Source organism: Doryrhamphus excisus, linkage group LG4, assembly GCF_037039965.1.
Source record: "Doryrhamphus excisus strain RoL-2023G ecotype Guam linkage group LG4, RoL_Dexc_Guam_v1.1, whole genome shotgun sequence".
Lineage (NCBI taxonomy): Eukaryota > Metazoa > Chordata > Actinopteri > Syngnathiformes > Syngnathidae > Doryrhamphus > Doryrhamphus excisus.
In genome coordinates this window covers 14,544,354-14,560,842 of record NC_136360.1, presented here as the reverse complement: position 1 = coordinate 14,560,842, position 16,489 = coordinate 14,544,354, and the positions used below count along the sequence as shown (strand labels likewise).

General features: G+C 41.0%; 1 protein-coding gene across 3 annotated transcripts in view; it reads left to right on the top strand.

The window, feature by feature from the left end:
* Positions 1-16,489, top strand: part of shroom2a (shroom family member 2a) — a 50,485-nt gene that overhangs the window by 16,694 nt on the left and 17,302 nt on the right. For 2 of the 3 annotated variants that reach the window (XM_058073663.2, XM_058073667.2), the window contains 2 exons: positions 618-766; positions 16,012-16,113. In XM_058073663.2, coding sequence (XP_057929646.2) covers positions 618-766; positions 16,012-16,113 — 251 coding nt within the window. The remainder of the gene's footprint in view (positions 1-617; positions 767-16,011; positions 16,114-16,489) is intronic. The other variant, XM_058073664.2, reaches the window with a different exon arrangement.

Genomic DNA, 16,489 nt, shown 5'->3' with positions numbered 1-16,489 from the left:
AATTACATCATGCTTTTTAAAAATTTTATGAGAATAAAAGGCCTGACTATTATGAGGAAAAATAAGTCATTTTAGTGGCATGGGCTTGAAATATAAAAGACAAAATACATTTATTTTATGGGGATAATATTACAATATTATGGGCATGAAGTCATAATATGAAGAGAAGTTCTGAAGATTAAGAAGATATGGAACAAAAAAACAACAAAATTGGGGGAAAAGGTGAAGTTTTTTCACCGATAACAAAGCTGAGATGCAGTTTTCTTCTAGATATTGTACAACATATTTACAAAATGGCAAAGTGGCATCCTTTCCTTTTTCACTATGTGGCCCTCACTGCCAAAGGTTTGGACACCTCCGCTGTAAAGGGCATGCCCAGACAAGAATGTTTTTTCTCCTGTGAGGTTCAAAACGACAGCCATTAAGATACAAAGCAACCGCCAACGTTATTTGGGAGGGGGGGTGCTGATGACAATGTAGTCATCAGCGCCAATAATACTGGCATATGAGCAGTTACAACATTGGTAGTGTTGTGCTGTCTACTCTTTGAAGTTAATGTCCGATGGGCAAACATGTCATATTCAATCGTCGTGTCTGTACCTGTGTTTGTGCGACAGGTGGAGGAGGCCAGCAAGGCGGCGGCTGTGGGCCTGCAGGCAGGAGATGAGCTGGTCAACATTAATGAGATTCCCCTGAGCGGCTTCAGGCAGGAGGCCATCTGCCTGGTGAAAGGATCCCACAAGACACTCAGTCTGATGGTGAAAAGGTAAGGTGGCTCCTCGTACCCGCCCCACCCTCACTTAGCCAAGAGACTCGGGGGTCGCCGTGGCAACATCTCCCAACAAAGCCAGCCGGCGGCGGCGCTCCCTGGCAGCTGTTAGCATGTCGATTAGCCCGCACGCTGTGGGATTTCCAGCTTGTCACTGTGGAGTTTCTGAGTGAGCTGGATGGTCCTGTTCGGTCGGGTCGGTTAACACGAGGTCGCATGACACAGATTCCCAGGAAGGCAGGTTGTAGGTGACCTCATGCAAGGTTATGCAAATATTTCTCAACAATCTGAGCCTTGATGGACAATAAAGGTCTTCATATGAGTGATTCACTCTTTGGCATTCATTGTCTTTCTGTCTTTTATGCCAGTGTTTCTCAAATAGTGAGGCGGGCATAAGAGCCAGGCAGAACTTAGAATTTTAGTGCAGACCTGCCAACATTCTCCATTATGTTGCATTTCCCTGGTTTCACTTTGAGGTCAGTCTGTACAGGACAGATAAATCTGGGGGACACTGGTCGCATCATTTGCCCATTGCTGTCTGCTTTTCTTTCCCTTTTGTATATCATAGCACTATAATATACAAGAAGCTCTATATAGGCTTTTTACCCATGTCTGGTACAGTGGAACTTTGGAACAGGGGTCTCAAACTCAATTTACCTGCCACTGGAGCTAGGGTCTGGGCAAGGCTGGGCCGCATCAGGTTTTCAAAAAAAAACACCGCATTTATTAAAAACAGAAAAATATACAAACTTTTTCAGTGCTTTTTTCGATTTTCTACAATAAAAGCTCTGATAAATCATTCCACTGTTCTCAAATTTTATTTTTCTGCACAAAATAAGATGAAAAATAAATAAACAAATCAAGAATAAAGAAAATCAATCAATCTGTAATAAATAAATATAATAATAATAATGAAACGGCAAATAATAAAAACTTAAGAAACCACATATAGTTGAAAGCATTATTAGAGCCCTGTAGGCATGACAAAACATGACTATAGTCACATTTATACTTTTTTTATTTACAACATATTGCGCAACTGCAGGGTCTTGCTAACTCGCAAACTAGAGAGCTGGCAACCTAAACGGTAGCCTTCAAGTTCATTCATTCATTCATTTTCTACCGCTTTTTCCCCCCGAGAGGCGGGGTACACCCTGGACTGGTCGCCAGCCAATCACAGGGCACATATAGACAAACAACCATTCACACTCACATTCATACCTATGGACAATTTGGAGTGGCCAATTAACCTAGCATGTTTTTGGAATGTGGGAGGAAACCGGATTACCCGGAGAAAACCCACGCATGCACAGGGAGAACATGCAAACTCCACACAGAGATGGCCAAGGGTGGGAATGGCCGAGGGTGGGAATTGAACCCTGGTCTCTTAGCTGTGAGGTCTGCGCGCTAACCACTAGACCGCCGTGCCGCCCTAGCATTCAAGTTATTTCCTTTAAACTTAAATAGCCAAAAACTTACCACTTTAGGAGGATAACTACGTATTACAGCTATTCAACCTTTAACATGAACATTAATCAAAGTTAATAATTTTTTCTGGGTACATGATACCATACAGCATCCATATCAAACTTGCGCGGGCCGCACTAACATTAAACTTTCATATCAAGGCGGGGGCCTCAAACTAGTGTCCTGCGGGCCACATTTGGCCCGCGTGTTTGAGACCCCTGCTTTAGAATGTAAATCCAATTAACTCATTCCAGATCCCTATAAATATGATCCTGCCCAGATTGAATTCAATAGAGTTTCTCACCTTCTGCATCAAAATCTTGCCACTTGCTACTTTATTTGGCCCCATGGCAGGTTGTGTATCACAAGTCCACGATTAGTGAGTCAGCAACGCGTAGTACTCCGTGCTTTATTTGGCCACCCCGTTTCACAGAACGATACAAGTATAGGACCAACAACATGGTTTGTCACGTGCAATATTGTACAGGAATGGAAGCACAAGTTTAGGGAAACTTTTTGACGAAAACCATATTTTCAACAAACAATCCAGCAAAAACCAAGGTCAGATTTTTTTTGACACAGAAGGTTTTTGACACAACCCGAATCATACAAAAACTAGCACTTCCGAAAAGCAATGCAGTGGGAATTTTGGACGAAAAACAAGGCAACAATTTTAGAAAATTTTCACTGAATATCAAATAATAGAAAAATGGCGGTTTGCGAAAATCGTGGCAAAAAAATGTTGCCAACATATTTGACGAAAATGATTTTTCACAAAAACTGGGGCGTATGAAAACAGGCAATGAAAGTGAGATTTTCTTTTTTTTGTTGTTTTTCAGAAACCCTTTCCTTTTCATGATGCATTTTTGGACTGTCGTAACTTCCACTTTTTCTAACATTGTGTTCCTCTGGAGATTTCAGTGAGGGATCATATTGAACAGAAAGCTGTCAGAACCTGCTCCCGTCTGCAGGTGCGGCCTCTGTGTAAACAGAAATGGGCGGAGCCTGTGTTAGCACATAGGAGTCTACACTGAGATTGCTGGCGTAACAGCGTCACCCAGGGAGAAGAGGAATGACAACAAAAGGCGAGGATTACAAAAAACAAAAAGGTGCGGTTTGCATTTCGGCATCTGTGCAGCATGCCTCAACAAAGCATCAGACCAGTTTAAAGCGAGCTGCTGCATACAAGCAAAGCTTATTAGTAAGGCATATACAATAATTTCAAATATTTCTCCCTATAAACCATCCACCAAAAATATGAGCAAATAATTTTATTACAACGGAATTAAAAAATTACAAAATTTTGAGGACATTTTTTTTACTCCAACTGTGTCATACAAACACTTACAAAACCAAGACAAAATTAGTTTTTGAGGAAAACCGCTGAAACCGTCTGAAAAATGAGGCAATTTTGATGAAAATGTAATTATACCAAAATGGGGGTGTAAGAATACAGAGGCAAAATTTGGGGAAATTATTTTTGCACCAACCTGTGTCATACAAAATCTGAGGCTGACTGAGGCAGAGGCACAATTTTGGTGACGTTTTCTGACAAAATGTGGTCATACAAAAACAAAGGCAAAAAATGTTGCCAACAATATTGACAAAAATAGTTTTGTACATGAAATGGGGTGTACAAAAATTTGCGCAACTTTTTGACAAAAAGTGTGGCATACAAAAACCAAGGCAAAAAAAAATCATACAAAAATTGGGCAGTAGGAAAACGGGCAACATTTTTGCAAAAATTTCAAACGAAAACTAAAATAGTTTGAAGACGGGGTGTAGAAAAAACTAAACAATGTCAAACCAATCCAGACACCTACAGATATGAGTAAAAATAAATGTTATAGGGAATAACTAATATAGTTAATATCATAAATAGTTCTAGCTTTATATGCCGAAAACAATGTGAAATAATTATGGACAGTAATAATATTAAAGCAGGGGGTCCAAACTGTGGCCCGGGGGACTCCGGAGTACCCGGAGAAAACCCATGCATGCACGAGGAGAACATGCAAACTCCACACAGGGATGCCCAAGGGAATCGAACCGAGGGAATCGAACTTGTAATAACAAACACTTAATAATGACTAAAAAATAATGCTATTTTAGTAGCGTAGTGATGAAATGTTTTTTCTTTTAAGTTGTACTATAATGATAAACAAAATTAAAAATAGGTTGCTGAAAATTTACACAGATTATTGGATAAAAATTTGGAAAATAAAAAAATAACAGCAATAATCGTGAGGGAAAGTAAAGAGTGAAGTGTGTGTGTGTATGTATATGCACACATATTATATAATGAACATTAATTATAATTCAAAGATCATTGTGTCATGTCATATTTGATAAAAACGGACAATACACTACCAACGTACAATGCAGAACATCGGCCAACTACCATGTGAGCTCTGGCCATGTGCTTTCCAGACTTTTTTTTACAAACACTGGACCGCAGAGCAATCTGGGAAACAGGAAGTACGCCCAGCGATGGTACATTATAAAGACATCTGCCGTGTGAAATAATGGATATGGCAGACTGTACGGCTTGCATGAGTTTAGATGGTAACCATCCTTTTACGTCATTACGTACTTGAATACAACACTGTGCACCATTTTGCCATTAATATTTACTCAGTAAGTAAGTAAGTGCCACACTGGAACTGTAGCATTTCGGCTTATAAATGATCTCCTTTGTGCCTTCATTCATATTTGCGTCTGTTTGCTAACTGCTACCGCTCATGTAGCCCCGCTACAGGCACAAAGAGGCTAAATAGCTGAGAAGATGCTCACTCTCTTCTTTGTTCGTTTCATATAGAGCCAATGCACACGGACACATGCAGAGTGAACCCTCTTGTCATCCAGCCGGTGTGGCAGAGAGAGACTAACAGATGGCGCAGACATGCGTACAATTATACTGCAATTTATTGCGGGCTTATAATTACCGTAATGAATTGTTCGATATCCATTATCGTGACAGGCCTCACTATATGACAAAGCTGAGATACCAAAACACAGCAGCTCCAATATGTAGCCTGTGTTGCTTTACAAAATGACAAACTTGCATCCTTTAATTTTTCAAGATGTGGACCTCACATAAAAAAACGTTTGGACACCCCAGCATGAAAAGCAAATAGTTCTGCAGGATTGGATCAGAAGTGAAAACATGTCTCCCTGTTGTTTTCTAATTCATCACCTGTCTGAGATAAACATGTCAGTGTTGCAGCCCACCCCCCTGCCCAGCCCCCATCCCCTCCCAATAAAAGTATAGCCGAGACGGGCGTGAAGTTAACACCATCAGATCATTTACAGCTGGTCATCTGTGTTGTGTTGCTGCTTTGTTTTTCCATGATGTCTTGAGTGTTTATCTCCTCACTTCAGTGGCTTTTACTGTCCACTAGCCAGACCCCCGTAGTCTGGACTCCCTCCCTGGGGGGTAGTTGTTTCCACGTTATCCAGTCCAGTCAGGGAATCATTAAAGCAACATCTTTAAGAGTAGCGCCTGGAGAGGTTGGTTCCCCCTGCTGGCATTTCCACTGAAATACAGTTGTCACTCCCATCTCATCCTCCTCTAATCGTGACGTCCTCTGGTGCTCCTGTTTTCTTCCCTCTCTTACAACCAAATAGCAGTTCTTACTCAGCCGATCAAAGCTCAGCAGCCCCAATGAAAGGGTGGCGAAACAGGCTTTTGCAGTAGAAATGCCGAAAGAATGTCTCGGCAATCCAGTTCTACCTGGAAAAGCTTACCGGACACACATACATGTACTGCTCTTAGTTTGTTCTTAATAAGCCCATGCCGCATGTTTGGAATTCCCCATCTTAAGTAGATTGAGATCTTAAAATTGTTTGCTTCACAGCTGAGGACATTCCAGCGAAGAGCTGGCAACCCCTCGGTCCGCCGTCGGTTCAGCAGAGTTGGCGCAAATCGGAAGGAAACGGTTGTTTTTTTTTATTTTTTGGGAGGGGGGGTAAGCATGCGCTTGTCCAGGATGGTGAACGTGATTAAGGTTAGTCAAACAGGTAATTGTATTATTTTTCACTAACATAGACAATGGGCTTTTTTACCAACCAATCATAAAGACAAAGTTCAGTGGAACCTTGGTTGGTGGTGGAGCGTTTTTATATATGCATCACATATTTCATATATTTCAGATATCGCCGGCTCAGTTGAGCAGTGTTTCTTCTTGGAAACATAAACACTCGTTGAAATCTCCTAAGCTTCGTTTGTTGGACTTTTTCGTGACATAGCCATCAAGAGGATCTACATTCGCATAGCTTATGCTAGCTTTGGTAGCATAAATATATATATGTGTGTGTGTATACAGGGCTCTACATTAAAAACAAAAATGACTTGCCCATGGGGAATCCTTTAGGTGAGAACTACTTGCCCAAACTTGCCCCATGTAAAATGAAAAGACTGCCATAATGATATCATCTAATTTAATACATACTACCTTACACATGGTAGTCGTAGTAAGCAGTGATATTTATAAGTTGTGCACCACAATGAAACATTATTGAATAGACACATTGGTGTACTAGTAAAGTGTTTTTAATCCAGAAAAAAATGCTCAACGGTCAAACAATAATTTGTGAAGCAAAGGTGAGAAAAATCCACAGAGAAATGGAAGCTTTTTTTGTAGCTTTTGTAGCTTGTGCAAAATCAACACTTGGTATTGGATGTAATCGGTGGTGTTTCATTGTGACCACTTCAAATTGTCACAGCAATGTGATTCACTCACCTGTGCCATCATTTGATTTGCTGCCGCTAATAAAATACTCGTTTAGGAGGCACTGTTTCATCACTTTATGGTGTTTTCCTTCAGAAGTTGTTGAAGAATTAGACCATGTTGGCAGGGACGCCATGATAGATGTTTTCCTCGTCAAACCATCGCTGATTGGTTGATCGCGAACAAGAACGGGTGTGGGTACAACGCGGACTGTGGACTGCGGACCGCGGTCTAAATAAACTATTCTGATTGGTCCATTTCAAGATTTGCAGGGATTGGTTTGCAAATTACCACCAGAATTACGCAGTCCGTGTTTTACCAACATCCAACAAGAACCGCTTTTAAAAAAAACTCTTGGCAGTATGGCATGCCAAAGTGCACTTGCCCGATGGGAATATCACTGATTGGATTTACTTGCCCCAAAACTTCCCCCGGGCCATCGGTACATCGTTATTGTCGAGCCCTGGTATATATTCAATATATACATATTATCTACTCTATATCAGGGGTATAAAACCAACATAAATGGAACAATCAGCAGTCATTTTCAAAATATAATATATATTATACTACAGTGATTTTCAACCACTGTGCCGCCACACTAGTGTACCTTGAGAAACCGTGAGGTGTGCCGTGAGGAATTATCCAATATCACTTTTTATAATTAATATTTATTAATCATCATTTACAAATATTATGTCAATAGCCATTATGTCAATAGTATACATGGTTTATTATGGTTTATTTGCTCAAACGGAAAAAATTGAACAGGGATGGAATATTCCTTTAACCAATCCGATTGAGGTATCTTGTATCCGCTCAAACGGAGAGTTGTCAGGGTGCGTTCTTCTTCGTGGTGTTTTTCTTCTTCTGTTGTTTATTGGCGGTTGGCAAGCAGCTTTCAGTGTGCATTACCGCCATCTGTGGAACAGAATCTAAACCCTTCTATACTTTATTCACAAGTCCAGTTTTATTAAAAAAGAAAATATATATCTATATAAAACATGTCCTGAGTTATAAAATATTAGCAAGATTGAAATTGATCTTTTCCTGTTTAAATTTATCCCGGGTGCGTTCTTTCCGAGTATGCTCAGATATGACGTAACACGCACATCCAGACGTTCTTCAGTTTTAAAAATGGAGGTGAGCAATCGGCACTGGACTAAGCAAAGTTTGTTTTTGATCCAAACTAAATTTCAAGACTGGACAAACGAAAAACTGGCAATACGGAGTTATTCCAACAAGTGAAAGAAAAACTTGGGGAAGCCGGTATCACATGATGTTGATGTTTACGTTTTACTGCGCATGCCCTATTGACTATTCTGGTTGATTTTCATGACACATGTAGACAAGAGATTGGAATATTGCTTTCCATGGATACCATTGTTTCCCGAAAAGTCATTCGGAAAGAGAAAAACTGGTCGAGTGTCTGTGGTGTAAAGACTGGCAGAGCAATGTAATATTGGTCCGTGTGGCAACACCTACCTTGTTCCTCCGATAGACTTATTGATGCACGTGTGAGGTTGTGGTGACATTTTGTAACATTTTAGGTTAGTGGTGTGCCACAAGATTTTTCCAATGTAAAAAACCGTGCCGTGGCTCAAAAAAGGTTGAAAAACACTGGTATACTATATCTATACAGCTATATAAATTCTTAGCATAAAATATCACAGTGGTCCTTGCATCCCTTCGCTCTGGGTGGAAAGTTTGGACACCCCTGGTGTAGGTTATTTTCGGGAACAGGTGTTGATGTCTAACATTTTGGGGTGTTTTTCCCCTGCATTCTCCTCTTTCTTAGCTACACATGAAGTAACCTGAGTTGTAATAACAGGTGCTGACAGGGTTGACATTAGGACTGTCAACCCCCTCCAGATGAGAGAGTTCCAGGTGTTTGTAGGCCAGGGTCAGCACGTACAGCCCGTCGCTTGACGGTTAGCATGCTGCGCAGCCCAGGAATGTGCGCTGGCCTTGACACGGCACTCACGGTTCACCGCTCATGCATCAAAACACGACTGCCTTGAATGTCTGCGCTGCTGCTAGGTCCCCCAGGCGGGGACCCACTCACCTGTGTGTGCAGCCACAGCATGTCTGGGTGATAATTGGATTTACATAATTTCCCGTGGGAAACATTGTTTTGTTTCAGTGTTCGAAGGATTTGTTCCTGTTTCCATGTGGACAGGCCTTGTAGGCACCGACAGCTTCACATAAAATCAAACGGTATAGTGTTTCGATACCTACAGTAAACGCAACTCTCCATGGAGTGTCATGGCACCGCTCCTAACGACATTCAATTCACAAGAGAAGACGACGAAGCCAGAGGGACGGGACATTGTTTACACCTGCAAGGAGATAAAGTCAACCTAAACAAGCTGAAATAAGTCAACAAGTATATGGATACAATAAAATTATACCTGTTTAAGAAACATTAGAATGTTCTGGAAGAAAACACATTGATGTGACACAAGACCTGGTATGTAGAAATGTATTTTAATGTATTTAAAATGTATTTAACAGCACATCTTTATCTTTGTATTCCCAAATGAATGCAAATAGAGTGATAATCATACGTTTTTTTAGTTAGTGGCCAGTTATACATAAATAGTGTCCTAATGAAACAACACTGCTTTCTACAATAGTGAGAAATGAAAGGATGCACCTTTGCCTAGCTTTTGATATTTTGTCTAGCAACACATTAAGATATGCTATGTAGGTATAGAGAGTATATTTCAAGAAAAAACTGCATCTTCGCTTTGTCATATAGGTGAAAAAGCATATTATTAGTATAAACTTTGGTCTGTTTTTTTCCCCATTTTTGCTTTTTTTCCCCAAAAATATTTCTGCTGACTCATGAAATAGTCAACTTGCTTCACACTGCATTACCCACGAAGCTTTGCACACACTAGGTAACAATCCAGCAATTCTTAAAGGGGACATATGCTTTCTCCTCTGACCTTCTAAAGTTTCCGATAATGAGGTTTGCTCATTTTGAAGTAAGCTATGAAAGTTTGGGATAACTCTGAATGCTTGGTTTAACTGTGAGAAGTCACTGGCTGTTAGGGATAGGGCTATCCCAGCTGTCTTTGGGCGTGAGACGGGGTGCACCCTGGACTGGTGGCCAGCCAATCACAGGGCACATATAGACAAACAACCATTCACACTCACATTTATACGTATGGACAATTTGGAGTCGCCAATTAACCTAGCATGTTTTTGGAATGTGGGAGGAAACCGTAGTACCTGGAGAAAACCCACGCATGTACGGGGAGAACACGCAAACTCCACACAGAAGATATCGAACGATTTGATACAGGTACACGCGTTGTTGCACCCCTAATCACGACTCAGTGGAACCAGAGTAAGAGACACATTCTCCGAGCAGACGGTGTGCGCTATGGAGGTCAGGAGAACTCGCCGGGGGAGCCACATGGTGTGGCCCAGCAAGGTGCACTGTATTTAGGAATGCACTACAACTGCTCTCTGGGGGTCACTAAGCACCACTTATCCACTCCGCTTCCTCTATGCTATAATGCTACACAGACAAGTGCTTATTCTCCATAACTTATACAAAATAAACAGTTAGGACACTGAAACTGTTACTGCTGGCCCTTCTGACTCTTCCACACCACCAAGTAACGTTGGAAAGGCGTAGGGCTTAAGCAAATTTGTGGGCTAGTCCAGCTGCATAATGGCACATGTTCACTAAACAGTCCAGTGTGAAATGCCATTGACAGATTAAAATGCATTTCTTTAGCTGGTAGGGAATCAGGAACTCCAACCACTTGTGCCTGATGGTGGCGTCTTTAGGAATTGGAAACAAATGAGGTGTTCCCTTTCGAGGCATTGTTAGCGAGTAAACAGTGCAGCATTGCTTGGGGGAGAGCGAGGGGGAAGCAGAGCTTGGGGGAGGGCAGAGAGTTTATATATAAGGAAGTCCGCCCCTCTGTGATGTCACAAAAGGACAGTTTTACCACGCCTTTTGAAAGCAAGCCTTTTGAGCCATCCCAAACTTCTTTCAGGGCTCACTTCCAGATGCACAAACCTCATTATCTGAAACTTTGGCATGGTTTTACACCGTGAACCCCCACATTTTAGCCATGTGTCTTTACAGTGAAGAAAATAAGTATTTGAACACCCTGCTATTTTGCTATTTCTCCCACTTAGAAATCATGGAGGGGTCTGAAATTTTCATCGTAGGTGCATGTCCACTGTGAGAGAGATAAACTAAAAAGAAAAATCCAGAAATCACAATGCATGATTTTTTAACAATTTATTTGTGTGATACAGCTGCAAATAAGTATTTGAACACCTGAGAAAATGAATGTTAATATTTGGTACAGTAGCCTTTGTTTGCTATTACAGAGGTCAAACGTTTCCTGTAGTTTTTCACCAGGTTTGCACACACTGCAGGAGGGATCTTGGCCCACTCCTCCACACAGATCTTCTCTAGATCAGTCAGGTTTCTGGGCTGTCGCTGAGAAACACGGAGTTTGAGCTCCCTCCAAAGATTTTCGATTGGGTTCAGGTCTGGAGACTGGCTGGGCCATGCTAGAACCTTGATATGCTTCTTACGGAGCCACTCCTTGGTTTTCCTGGCTGTGTGCTTCGGGTCGTTGTCGTGTTGGAAGACCCAGCCACGACCCATCTTCAATGCTCTGACAGAGGGAAGGAGGTTGTTCCCCAAAATCTCACAATACACGGCCCCAGTCATCCTCTCTTTAATGCAGTGCACTCGTCCTGTCCCATGTGCAGAAAAACACCCCCAAAGCATGATGCTACCACCCCCATGCTTCACAGTAGGGATGGTGTTCTTCGGATTGTACTCTTCATTCTTCTTCCTCCAAACACGCTTATTGGAATTATGACCAAAAAGTTCTATTTTGGTCTCATCTGACCATAAAACTTTCTCCCATGACTCCTCTGTATCATCCAAATGGTCATATGCAAACTTAAGACGGGCCTTGACATGTGCTGGTTTAAGCAGGGGAACCTTTCGTGCCATGCATGATTTCACATCATGACGTCTTAGTGTATTACCTACAGTAACCTTGGAAACGGTGGTCCCAGCTCTTTTCAGGTCATTGACCAAGTCCTGTCGTGTAGTTCTGGGCTGATTCCTCACCTTTCTTAGAATCATTGAGACCCCACGAGGTGATATCTTGCATGGGGCTCCACTCCGATTGAGATTGACCGTCATGTTTAGCTTCTTCCATTTTCTAATGATAGCTCCAACAGTGGACCTTTTTTCACCAAGCTGCTTGGTAATTGCTCCGTAGCCCTTTCCAGCCTTGTGGAGGTGTACAATTTTGTCTCTGGTGTCTTTGGACAGCTCTTTGGTCTTCGCCATGTTACAAGTTAAAGTCTTACTGATTGTATGGGGTGGACAGGTGTCTTTATGCAGCTAACGACCTCAAACAGGTGCATCTGATTCAGGATGATACATGGAGTGCAGGTGGACTTCTAATGGGCAGACTAACAGGTCTTTCAGGGTCAGAATTCTAGATGATACACAGGTGTTCAAATACTTATTTGCAGCTGTATCACACAAATAAATTGTTAAAAAATCATGCATTGTGATTTCTGGATTTTTCTTTTTAGTTTATCTCTCTCACAGTGGACATGCACCTACGATGAAAATTTCAGACCCCTCCATGATTTCTAAGTGGGAGAAATAGCAAAATAGCAGGGTGTTCAAATACTTATTTTCTTCACTGTATATTGTGAGAGGGTATTTTATACATTTTCTATAATTTCCTGATGTCTTCACTGAAAAAACAAGCTAGTATTTATTTTTTTAAATCTGTGTGTGTGTGTGTGTGTGTGGACCCGCCCCGTTGCAAAGCTCATTACCCTCGATCAACCTGTTGCCATAGCAAAGGGAGAAATGCACATCCGCCTCACAACAGGGGAGACGCAAAAAGAAGAGTCCGGCATTTCTTCCCCCTCATTAGCATATTAGCTGCTTTGGACCAATGAAACAAGGCGGGGTGGGGGTCTGGTCCTGACAATAGCCCCCCTTTTCCTCCTCTGTGCACTCTTCCACCTCCTTTAAAAAAAAAAACAAAAAAAAAAACTCTCCTTAATCCCAAAGGAAGTCTCCCCTTCACTTGCAAAGTCATTTGGCCAGCGCAACTTGGCTCCAGTGGTCACACGTTGAGGATTTTGGTTTCTGGGTGTGTTTGTAAGCGGTGGACTTGATCTACGATGCTCATCGGTCCTCGTGGATGTGTCGTTTCCTCGGAACATGGTGGCGGCCGCGCCACTTTGTGAGCCAAGGTGCTGCCGTTTTCACGTACGTGTCTTTTAGGGATAACTTTTGGGGTGTCGGTTTATGTCCTCCTGCCACATGGTTGGTGAGTCTAAACTTTTGGTCTTTGTCCTCCCATCCACCTGCAGCTACGTTGTCTTGAAACATATCGTGTTTATGACCCCAATAGTTGATTGTCTCCCAGTGTCCATTTAGGTTAAGCCACGATCAACCAGACTTAGCCTGTCAAAGCAAAATGAATGTATTTATTATGAGGGGGAAGGGCTTATATCTGTGAATATTAACACATTGGGCATCATTAGGGAATTTATTTTTCAACGCGGGTGAGACGCAGGTCTTTACCGACAGTTTCTCTCCCTGCCCCCCTTGCGAGCCTCAACTGATTGACTTCCCTAGCATATCTGTGCCAGCCCAGCTGTAGCCCTGACGATAGGCCTAATAAAAACCACCTTCATTTGCATACCAATAGGCAGCGCCATGTGTGGCTGCCCGTGAGCGCCCCAGAAACGACAACCCGGAGGAGGGCGGAGCTCCATGTTGCTGTTTTTGTCTCCTTAAATGGGCTTTTAACTCTTAATCTACATTGACGTTTCTTTGTGGAGTCCTCCAACCCAGATGATGAAATCATTTACTGGGTCGTCGCAACGCTTTTTTGGGAATGAGGGGACTTGTTTTTGCCGTTGGATTGTTGAAGGCCTTTTGACGAGGTGACCGCAAGGGCAGGACCTCCTGACCTAATGGCTCTCCAATGAGAGAAAAAGCTTTGTCCCAAATTCTTGACCGTCACAAAGTTTCACCTCTTGCCCTCCATCGAAAAAAAACAAAACAAAAACTAGCCACCCCCACGTCTTGATACGGATGCTAAATGAGCTGAGAAGAGTCACCTGGCCTATATTCAGCTAAAAAGCTGCCTCTGCAATTTAGAGGACGTATTAAAGCATGGCTGTCCACATTCAAAAGATATCATTTAACCAGAAAACTAAAGAACAGCAGCAAAAATAGGAAAATACGCCATTTATTTACTTATTTTAAGTCAAAATGTTAAGAGAAAAATTGAATGAGCTAAAGTGATAATATTCTGAAAAACAAACAAGACAACAAAGTTGTACTCACTGGAAAATTTCTTTGGAGAAAAGGTTATAATATTACAAGAATAAAGTCAAAATGTTATGGGAATAAAGTCAAAATTGCGAGGAACAGAAAAACAGACGACAAAACCATAAAAATTAGGGTAAAATGGTATTTTAAACAATAAAAGATGAATTTATTATAGTACTTTAAGACTGAAAGCGTAAAAACTATAATTATTTTCTACAAAATATATTTTTAGCTCTCGAAAGACTTTATTAATTTATTATGAACACCTATACCTACTATACTAGAAAGTGGGGTTCGTTCGTAGTAAGGAAGTATTTTGGGAGTGTGACCAATCACAGCGGAGTGGGTGTGCCCAGAGGCGGGCTGTGGGTGGAATAAATTAAAACAGACCATTTTGGCGGGAAGCACAAATCCAAGGAAATACAGCTGGGATAGGTGCAGATTCAGGAAGATCTAGAAGGTTTTTTTATGCGTGTTATTGTGTATAGCTGCTCTATAGGAGTCCACAACTCAATACAGAGGGTTGAAAAATGAGCATAATAGGTCCTCTTTTAAGAGTTTATTCACATAGAATTGTATTTTTTGTCCATTTCCATCTCATAATTATGACTTTATTCCCATATTTTGACTTCATTTTCTGAACCTTTTCTGTAACCTAATTTGCCAAAAATGACAACTTTATTCATTTTGTTGGTTTTTTGTTATATAGTCATATATATATATATATATATATATATATATTATATATATATATATATTATATATAATATGACTATATTATGACTATATAGTCATATATTATTAAATAATATATTATTTAATAATAATATTATATATTATTTAATAATTACTATTAGTAAATAATATGTTATTTAATGTTAATAATATAATTTATTTAATAATTATTTCATAATTTATTATTCCTGCAGTTGTGTAACATTTTCCAAAAATGATAACTGTGTTGTGTTTCTCATATTACTTTTTAAAAATAACATTTTTCTTTAACATTTCAACATTTTGAGTTTATTCTTGTAAAATTGCAACTTTTTTCTCTCATTAGAATACCACTTTTTTCTCTTTAATATTTTGACTTTTGATTTGATTTTGGCAAAATTTCTGCTGTTTTTACAATTTCTGCTGTAGTGTATAATATGTTATTTCCCAAATATTTCAACTTTCTTTAAATTTCTCATAATATTATGACTTATCACCTGGGTTTTTGTACATTTCAGTTTTCGTCAAACCTTGCGAAGCGATGTAACCACGAATACAGTTTTTACCACAAGCATCCTTCATATCAGGTTTTGTAAAGGCAGGGATTCCACATGAGAGTAACTACTTCCTGTTAAAGGTTGTCACTGTTTGCGCTGGTGGACAGGATACAAAGGCAGACAAACAACTCCCATCTCTTAAGCTCCATGACACCCCACCCCACACCCCTCCAAAGCTCCCACACTGGGCTCGTGTTCCCCTGCGGACCATATGGCCTGGTCTCCACGTAAAAAGCATGTCCCTTCAACATACCATCATGGTATGAATGTCAGACCAGCAGAGGGAGCTGTAACACACTACATTGTACTTCTTTACCGTATTATGTCCATGCAGCGCCCACATGAGCAGGAAAAAGCACCATTGTTGCCCATGTCTTAGTTTATGTGTGTGTTCCTTCCATTGCTGCCCAGGAATGTGAACATGGTGGATACTGTAGCGCACAAAATGCCCTCAGAGAATGACGTGCATGTGGCCAGAAGCTTCCTTACCAAGATTTTGCGAAGTTCCATGAGGTACGGTTAGTTCTGTGGAACCATTGTAGTCGCTAACCCTCATTTCTCATGGTAGCCACCCACTACTCCCCCATCTCCTTTGTGTGTGTGTGTGTGGACTCCCCCGCCCCGGGCCTGTAACCACATTCATCATATGATCATCTGTCATTTGTAAGAATATGTATCTGCACTGTCCCTTCCATAGCAACATGTCAACCAGGGGTGTCCAAACCTTTTTCTGGCAGGGACCAGATGGGGGAAAATGAAAGGATGCACTTTTGTAGACATGCTAAGAAGTTATACTGTATACATTTCAGCATTTACAGTAGGTGAAGAAGCCAATTATTTCTACCAATTCATTCTTTCCCCCCCCCCCATTTTTGCTGCTGTTTTTCAC